The 10276-nt window shown below is 41.8% G+C and overlaps 1 protein-coding gene across 1 annotated transcript in view; it reads left to right on the forward strand.

Annotated features, from left to right (window-relative positions):
- The first annotated feature begins 3726 nt into the window (after positions 1 to 3726).
- LOC112254010 (ras-related protein Rap-2a-like) overlaps positions 3727 to 10276 on the forward strand; it is a 12055-nt gene continuing 5505 nt past the window's right edge. The window contains exon 1 of the mRNA XM_024426211.2: positions 3727 to 4697. Within this exon, the coding sequence (XP_024281979.1) occupies positions 4384 to 4697 (314 nt within the window). The 5' untranslated portion in view covers positions 3727 to 4383. The remainder of the gene's footprint in view (positions 4698 to 10276) is intronic.

Here is a 10276-nt window from a genome sequence, read left to right on the forward strand (position 1 = left end):
GCCGAGCACCGCCCGAATAGGCAGGAGAGCCAACTTCGGCGGAAGTCGTGACACTCATCGAAATTGCAACAAGCGATTCTGTGAAAATGTAATTTAATCAGAAGCCATTTCTGGATAGGGCTGCGCTCAGAGTTTCTTGCCTTGGCAAATCGCGCTGATGCCCTTTGCAACCACGTACCAAGTATGTGAGAGTGGATTCTCGGCCCTCACGAACATGAAAACTAAATACAGGCACAGACTGTGTGTGGAAAATGATTTAAGACTGAGACTCTCTCCAATACAACCCTACATTGCAGAGTTATGTGCATACTTTCAAGCACACCCTTCTCATTAACCTGTGGTGAGTTTTTCAGAATTTTCAATGAACAAATGAAGTTTTATATCTAAAATGGCTAAAAAATGAGGAAATGATTGATTCTGATGAATTACTCTCCAGACTCATCGAGTGATTTCAACAGAGCGAGACGACAAAGTCATACAATCGTAAATATGTACATTGTATTTCTAAATCCGAATGAGTGGTTGTTGGGGTGCTAAATGTCCATATTTATGATGAGCATATTAATCAACTGTATGTACGATAGGTGAAGTCCTTTGTCTCTTCTTCTCCTGCTCTTTCTTAAATGCCCCTCCTTTTTCATTGTGTAACAAGCCGTCATATCGGGTTAGTCCACAAGGGAATTTTCATTGCATTATGTAGTAATCAATGTGTAACCTATCCTGTGTGTGCTTATGTATTTCTGTGTGATTATTTTGTTAGTTAGTAAATACATTATTAAGCCAATTTGTATATCTTTGATTCATCAATTATGCTAGGTTTCGTGCAGATATTCAAGAATTTGTGACATTCAGAATGAGACTGATGAGGTAAATTAGAATTAATGAATTGACTGTGACTGATGTAAGAGATATATTTATCTTTAGAGTTTAGTCAGGAGATAGTAACTTGTTAAATAAACTTTTCCCGTGGTGCCCCAAGATTACTACTGTGTTAATTGGTACATGATTAATGTAATCATCGTAATAATTAAACGTAGTTAATTGATTTGATAAAATAACAGTCAAACACATTAATGATGGTCACGACACGACACAAGTATATTACTCGCTAATGTTCAATCTCTGGATTATAAAGTTGACGAGCTGAGGGTGCGGATTTCCTTCCAGAGAGACATCAGGGATTGTAATGTACTATACTCTGTTTCACGGAAACATGGCTCTCTCGGGACATTCTGTCTGAATCCATATAGCCAGTGGGGTTCTCAGTTCATCGCGCAGACAGGAATAAATATCTCTCTGGGAAGAAGAAGGGCGGAGGTGTATATTTCATGATTAACTACTCACGGTGTGATTGTGATAACATACAGGAACTCAAGTATTTTGTTCATCCCAACCTAAAATACCTCACAATCAAATCCCGACCATATTACCTCCCAAGATAACTTTCTTAGGTTATAGTCACAGCCGTGTATATTCCCTCTCAAGCCGTTACCACAACGTCCCTCAAAGAACTTCACTGGACTTTATGCAAACTGGAAACCACATATCCTGAGGCTGCATTTATTGTAGCTGGGGATTTTAACAAAGCTAATCTGAGGAAAACGCTACCGAAGTTTTATCAACATATTGACTGCAGTACTCGCGCTGCTAAAACACTTGACCACTCCTACTCCAACTTCCGGGATGCCTACAAGGCCCTCCCCCTCCCTTCCTTCGGCAAATCTGATCACAACTCCATTTTGGTCCTCCCCTCCTATAGGCAGAAACTGAAACAGGAAGTACCCGTGCTAAGGATTGTTCAACGCTGGTCTGAACAATCGGAATCCACACTTCAAGATTGTTTTGATCACACGGACTGGGATATGTTCCGGGTAACCTCTGACAATAACATTGATGAAAATAATGAGACGGTGACTGGGTTTATCAGGAAGTGATAGGAGATGTTGTACCCACTGTGACTATTAAAACCTACCCTAATCAGAAACCGGGATAGATGGCAGCATTCGCACCAAACTGAAAGTGCGAACCACTGCATTCAACCATGGCAAGGTGACTGGGAATCTGGCAGTGTAGTTTTTCCATCCATAAGGAAATCAAACAGGCAACACGTCAGTATAGAGACAAAGTGGAGTTCCAATTCAACTGCTCAGACACAAGACGTATGTGGCAGGGTCTACAGACAATCACGAACTACAAAAGGAAAACCAGCCACGTTGAGGACACTGACATCTTGCTTCCGGACAAGCTAAACACCTTCTTTGCCCACTTTGAGGATAACACAGTGCCACCAATGCGGCCCACTACCAAGGACTGTGGGCTCTCCTTCTCCATAGCTGACGTGAGTAAGACGTTTAAGCTTGTTAACCCTCACAAGGCTGCCGGCCCAGACGTCATCCCTAGCTGCGTCCTCATGTATGTGCAGACCAGCTGGCTGGTGTGTTTACGGACATATTCAATCTCCTTCACCTTCACTACGCTGATCCTCAACACTGGGGCCCCACAAGCGTGCGTGCTCAGCCCCCTCCTGTATTCCCTGTTCACCCATGACTGCATGGCCACGCACACCTCCAACTCAATCATCAAGTTTGCAGACGACACAACAGTAGTAGGCTTGATTACCAACAATGACGAGACAGCCTACAGGGAGTAGGTGAGGGCTCTGGGAGGAGATGATTGTGGGACTTCAGGAAACAGCAGAGGGAGCACCCCCCTATCCACATCGACGGGACCATAGTGGAGAAGGTGGAAAGCTTCAAGTTCCTCGACGTACACATCACTGACAAACTGAAATGGTCCACCCACACAGACAGTGTGTTGAAGAAGGCGCAATAGCACCTCTTCAACCTCAGGAGGCTGAAGAAATTTGGCATGGCACCTTACACTCTCACAAACCTTTACAGATGCACAATTGAGAGCAACCTGTCGGGCTGAAACACCGCCTGGTACGGAAACTGCACCGCCCGCAACCGCAGGGCTCTCCAGAGGGTGGTGCGGTCTGGCCAACTCATCACCGGGGGAAAACTACCTGCCCTCCAGGACACCAGCAGCACCCGATGTCACAGGAAGGCCAAAAAGATCATCAAAAGACAACAACCCCCCCGAGCTCCTGCCTCTTCACCCCGCTATCATCCAGAAAGCGAGGTCAGTACAGGTTCATCAAAGCTTTGGACCGAGAGACTGAAAATTAGCTTCTATCTCAAGGCCATCAGACTGTTAAAATAGCCATCACTAGCACATTCGAGACTGCTGCCTAGTTACATGGACTTGAAATGACTGGCCACTTTAATGAATGGAACACTAGTCACTTTAATAATGTGTACATATTTTGCATTACTCATCCCATACATATATACTGTATTCTATTGCATTCTACTGTATCTTAGTCTATGCTGCTCTGACATTGCTCATCCATATATTTATATATTCTTAACTCCATTTCTTTACTTAGATTTGTGTGTATTGTTGTAAAATTCTTAGATATTACTTGTTAGATATTACTGCACTGTTGGAAATAGAAACACAATCATTTCGTTTCACCTGCAAAAACATCTGCTAAACACGTGTTTGTGACAAATAAAATTTGATTTTGATTTGAGATAGGGATACTTGATTCTGTTCTGTCTGAAGATGTCACTATTGTACAGACTACTGGGGGGGCTACATATATATATATTTTTAAGTATCTGGTACAACCTGACGTATAACATGTGGGCGAGGCTTAAAGTGCAACATAACAAATGAAGAGCTCCATTCGTTTGACAGCCTACTCTTTCCATAAGAGAGAGTAGACATATTATATTGTTTCATGTATTCTCGTCATTGAGATGGGAGATATTGCATATAGGCCTACGGAAACCGAGCAGAGACGAAATATTTTGTCTCCACCCGCGGGAATGGCGACTGAATAATGTCAGACAGGCGTGAGTGGTGGACATAGAGTGATAGAAAGTCGGAATGTCCTACATATGCCAATGTAACTTTTTCTGCAAGGTATTTCAAAACTAAGTATTTCCTTTGCGTAAATCATCCTGGAGTCTCCAAAGGATTCCTGAAGAAGGCACGCAGAACAGAGGCAAGTTTTTAAACCATGGCCTGAAAAGATGAGCAAATCAGCCTATACAGTCGAACTCACATGCATTACGTTAAGTTTTTTCCAACAAAACGATACGTTTTTTTTTTCTTAGATTATTTAATGTGGTATTTTCTGTAATTAATTTATTAGTTATTATAATGTCCCATCAACTGCCGTAGGCTATTTTGTGTTACGAAATGGACATTCTATAAAATGTTATTGCTTTAGTTTAGCCTATTTAATTGCTTTGGTATCGGCTGGAGGCAGTGGCATTTTGACAAATTATTCTAATCCTCATCATCAGTGGGGCAATGCGTGAGTATAAAGTCGTGGTCCTCGGCAGCGGAGGTGTCGGCAAGTCTGCTCTCACCGTGCAATTTGTGACCGGGACCTTCATAGAGAAGTATGACCCGACAATTGAAGATTTTTATCGAAAGGAGATCGAGGTGGATTCCTCCCCGTCGGTGCTGGAGATTCTGGACACTGCTGGGACAGAGCAGTTTGCTTCTATGAGAGACCTTTACATCAAGAACGGCCAGGGCTTCATACTAGTCTACAGTCTGGTCAACCAACAGAGTTTCCAAGACATCAAGCCAATGAGAGATCAGATCATCAGAGTTAAAAGGTGATTTCTGAGTTTGATATTAATTCACTGACTGCGTCACTAGATTGAAAGTTAATTTGGAACATGGCCCTATTGAAATCAATGAATATAGGCTATATTCTAGAAAATTCTAATGGTCTAGTAATTACTCTAGTTTATTCCACTACAATTTGCAAATTAGTATGTGTGTGTGCACGTGTGTGTGATTTGATTCCTTTGGATCGATAATATTTGAGCAGGGCTGGGCTCACATCTGCTTAGTTTTATCTTGGACATGAAACCAAATAATCTTCCTGTTCTTTGAGGAGATATTATCTGATTCATCCAGGCCATGTGTTAGTCATGAAAGTCCAGCTGTGCTTCACCTGTACTCTATTGCCCAGAAGTCCTATGGTTTGATGTTGGATTTCTAGCTAGATGGAGAACCCATACGAAACCTGAACAGGTCAGAGCATAGGCCATCATTCAGATTGTCCCACATACAGTTCCTTCAGAAAGTATTCACACCATTTGACTTTTTCCACATTTTGTTGTGTTACAAAGTGTGATTCAAATGGATTAAATTGTAATTTTTCTGTCAATTATCTACACAAAGTACGATGCAATGTCAAATTGGAAGATTTGTTTTTATTTAAAAAAAATGTATTAATGAAAAACAAAAACACAAATATATCTTGATTAGATAAGTATTCACCCCCCTGAGTCATTACATGTTAGAATTTGGCTTTATGTTTTAGGTTATTGTCCTGCTGGAAGGTGAATTCAACTCCCAGTGTCTTTTGGAAAGCAGACTGAACCAGGTTTTCCTCTAGGATTTTGCCTATGACAAGCATACCCATACCACGATGCAGCCATCACCATGCTCGAAAATATGAAGAGTGTTACTCAGTGATGTGTTTGGATTCGCTCCAAATTTAATGCTTTTATTTAGGACAAAATGTAAATGTCTTTGCCACATTCTTTACTTTAGTACCTGGTTGCAAACAGGATGCATGTTTTTGAAAATGTTTATTCTGAACAGGCTTCCTTCTTTTCACTCTTGTCATTTAGGTTAGTATTATGGAGTAACTACAAGGATGTTGTTCCATCCTCAGTTTTCTACTATCACAGCCATTAAGCTCTGTAACCATTTTAAAATCATCATTGGCCTCATCGTAAAATCCCTGTGCAGTTTCCTTCCCTGTATCTTTGTAGTGACTGGGTGTTTTAATACACCATCCAAAGCCTAATTAATAACTTCACCATGCTCAAAGGGACATTCAGTGTCTGTATTTATTCCTTTTTTTAAACCCATCTACCAATCGGTGTCCTTCTTTGCGAGGCATCTGGAAAACAGATTATCTTTACGTCTGACCTTATTTGGTCTTGTCATAACAAAGGGGTTAAATACTTATTGACTCAAGACATTTTAGCTTTTCATTTTTTATTAATATGTAAAAAATTCTAAAAACTAAATTTCACTTTGAAATTTTTGGATATTATCTGTGTAGAACAGTGACACAAAATCTAAATTTAAAATTCAGCCTGTAACACAACAAAGCGTGGAAAAAGTCAAAGGGTGTGAATACTTTCTGAAGGCTCTGTAGGTCATCTCCATACCAATGCTGGTCCAGAATACCATACTGGTCCAGAGTAGCAGTTTCCCTCCTCCCTGGCAACTCATTTAGGAAGTACTGTATCTTTGTAACCAGAGATGTTAGACACGATGGTTTAGAGTAAAGCCCAGGAAAAACTCTAGGTCCTAGGTATTGGCAATAACTTGTCCTGTTCAGATCACATGGTCAAGAAAAACTAAAGTCCCCTACTCAAAGTTTCACTCTGTTAGTTGGAACAAGTGAGACGATGAAGTGGCAAATGCAAATCAGATGCCTGTTTCACACTATAGGGCCGACCCAAAGCGAACCATACTTTACTGGCCATCCCAGTATAGCTCGGGTTGGTTTTGCTTGGTTTAGCTTCTATTTTCCAGCCTGTCATTACTAAGATGCATAGTACTCCTCCATGGTAAAATGTCCCTTGGATACAGATCTAGGATCAGCTTCCCCTCCCACAGACCTAACCTTAACCATTAGTGGGGAAAATGCTAAACTGAACCAAGATCAGCATCTAGGGGAAACTTCACTCTACTCCCATTAGCTAACTCCAGAAAGTGGCTTTACAGTACTTTTACTGCCTCGCAAAACCCATTATTGCTGAGCCAGCGAGCAGAAGTGCACTATATCCTCACTCACCACAACTCGGGATTGTGTGTGATTTGGAAGCCAAAGAAACATCAGGTCTCCATTAGTGAGAAGGCACATAACCTAAAGCCACGTTTGACTCCTAGCAGCGGAATCCTCAGAACTAGGGGGATCCAAGAGTGAGGTAATTTGGGCTCTGTGTGTGTGTGTGTGTGTGTGTGTGTGTGTGTACCTTCAACTCTTGCTGCAGCACCCCACAAAATAACCAAATAAATTACTGTATCGTGTATATTGTTGTTTCGGAAATCCAACCTGGGTGTGCTCCAACTTGATCTTAACGTTTTCCTCGCATGAATGTGAAGGATAATGAGTCGATCGACCTAGAAGCTGTGTTTTCAAAGCACTTTCAGATGGATTTCACGCTGCACTGATGCTGTGTTTAATAGCAAGAGAGGAACAACACAGGCTGTTAAGTGTAGTCATTTGTGCAATGGGGTGTGGTCTCAAACTACACTTCTAAGGAGGGATGTGTGACTGAAGTTCTGACGTTTAAGCCACGTCCTGGCTCACCGTGGTGGTGGTGTTCATTAGGCACACCGTAACAAAATGTATGGTACACACAGGGTCCTGCATGGCTCAGTTGGTAAAGCATGGAGCTTGCAACACCAGGGTTGTGGGTTCGATTCCCATGGGGGACCAGAATGAAAATGTATGCACTCAACACTGTAAGTCTATCTGGATACATTTTTTCTAAAAAGACACAAAAATGGGTATTGGTCAGCATGATTTAGAGAACATAAACATAGGCTATGAAATTGAATACAAACCAGTACTTGTAGCTATGTTTTAGAAGTACTGAGACTCAATTTGAAAAGTATCACGAATAGCCTGTTTTTGACCATGTAGACCCATTTCTTAGGCCTCATTCCCTGGTTTGCCATAGAGCTTTAAAGTTTCAGGAAGGAACATTATTTAGTTCAAGTTACTGTTATGGTTCATGTTGAATTCACTGATTTGCCCTATTTATTTTTGTTGTCAAAAACTATGTGGCCTTTTGTTGTGTTAAGTTTTTGTAAGTTTATAAGCTTATAAATATAGGTTTATAAGCACACAGCCCAGCAGCAGCAGCACAGTGTGGGAAGCCCGTCATCATAGCATCTCTTGGGACTCCACATCCATTTTGTTATTATTTTCCCTAGCTCTCCCTCAGTACGCCAAAGGAACATCTATCTAAGTACTGTATGTTAGCTTAGCCACCATAAGGCTACAGGATTGGGAAAGCCACAATCTGGCATTTGTGTTTCATCCCGACTGCAGTTATTTTCTTCAAGAATCAATGGGGATATATATCATTAAAGATCCAATGCAACCATTTCTATCTCAATAATCTCAAACCATTTCTGGGTAAAAAAAAAAAAGGTTTTCAATTGAAATGATAAAAAATAAACAAAAATAGCTTCGTAGTAAAAAGCAATTTAAGCAAGAATTTTGCTAGGACTGTCTGGGATAGGTCTGAGTGACCTAATTGGGAGGAGCCTAATGGGAGGGATATGTAACCTGAAAACTAGCTGTTATTGGCAGAAAGGTTCAACTCTAATTTGTTATCGATCTATTAACTTGATGTTGCCAGGCAAGCCAAAACTGCATCCATGCAAAAACAAGCAGACATTTCAGGCAGCCTTTTAAACAGCTCTTACACTAAAAAAGGTATTATCATCATTGTTACAGTTTCACAGAATTAGTCCAACATCATAGTGTGGAAATATATATACAGTATATATATAAAACACCGAAAAAGCATGTATTACAATGCACTGCCCCATTTAATTTGAATAACCAAACATTTCCTGCAAATGTCTTGCCTGCAAAAAAAAAATTGCATGCAAATATCCCAGGTTGTACTTATTTGTCGTTAATTAAAGGTGCAATGAAACAACAGCAGCTCAAGGCTTGGGGGGGGCATCGTGCTGGAGAGGGCGCATGCTCTGCAGTCATTAGTGTAATTGCACTGTGCTTTAGGAAGCTGGTGTCGGTGTGCTGGATAAGGGAGCAGGCTGACGCTCCTTCAGGCGAAACGAAGAATGGAAATGCCTTTTCAAAAAACACAGCGGTTTTCTTGTTGTGTCTTTGGTTAGACCAGGGAAAACAGTCTCAGACACAGCCTGCAGCCAGAAAGCGTCATGATCAGTTAGTTGAAAGTGCTCCCTTAGTGCAACATTTGCTTGCAGATCAATCGGTTCCATCTGTAGAGATCCAGCACGTGCCCACTTGAAGGTCTGTGTCACCTCCTTTGAAAAGTCCCCTGACGTCTGTGACGAGGAATGGATTCTCAATTAGAAGAAGGAGCTGCTGTCCAAGGCTGAAGCTGTCAATGCGATTTCCAACGTTTCCAATCAGCTTATCTATGAAGTCAGCATGACGAGGAACATCTCTCTCACCCTGAATCTGTTCCTGCACTTTTGGGAAGTGCGCACAGTCTCCTTGAAGATCTTCCTTGAACACTTCCAGTTTCCTCTGGAAGGAGTGGACAGATGTCATCAAATCACAAACGGAATTGTTCTCGCCCTGTAGGTTCACGTTGAGCTCGTTAAGGTGTGATGTGATGTTTACCAAAAAAGCAACAATATCCATTTTGCTCTCGTCTTGCAAAAAAAGTGAAAACTGTGTTGCCTTCTGACTCCTGAGCTGTACTAGGAAAGCTGTCATTTCCTTTCAAATGGACCAAAAGCGTTCCAACACCCTGCCTTTACTGAGCCATCTTACGTTGTTGTGCAGCAGTAGGCCATTTGCCTACAGCTGCACGTCTTTCAGGAATTCAGCAGGCGATGTTGATGAGATGAGGATGCCCTGAGGAAGTGGATGAGTTTCATCATTGTATTCATCACTTCAGCATACCCTTCTGACAGATGGGCGCACGGGACGGACTGATGAATGACGCGGTGGTAGGCTGTGAGATCAGGGTTGTCCTCGTTCAGCCGTGCCACAGCTCCTCTCTCTTTTCCTGCCATGGCAGGGGCCCCGTCTGAGGTGATAGAGACCACTTGTTTTTAGATCTATCCCCCAATTTCTCAGCATCTCCTTTATGGCCATGTATATGTCTTTTTCCTCTTGTATGCGTCTCGAGTGGTGTTACACCTAGCAGGTCTTCAAAGAATTCCTTCTTTCTCTGTGTGGTAAAATCTAACATACACCAGAAGCCGGGCCTTATCACTCACCTCAGTAGATTCATCAAGAGCTAGTGCTATGCATGGTGCACTCCGAATAGCTTCATCACGCTGTGTTAATACATCCTGTTTTAGTATTTCACTTCTTTCTTGCCGTTGTTGGAAGTGACATTGGGATTTGCTTGATCTTCTCACACAGCTCGCCTTTTTTGTTTACCGTCAAGTAAAGTTTCAGCAACAGCTTTCACACACTCGT

The sequence above is a fragment of the Oncorhynchus tshawytscha genome, linkage group LG07, assembly GCF_018296145.1.
Source record: "Oncorhynchus tshawytscha isolate Ot180627B linkage group LG07, Otsh_v2.0, whole genome shotgun sequence".
In the NCBI taxonomy this organism is placed as follows: domain Eukaryota; kingdom Metazoa; phylum Chordata; class Actinopteri; order Salmoniformes; family Salmonidae; genus Oncorhynchus; species Oncorhynchus tshawytscha.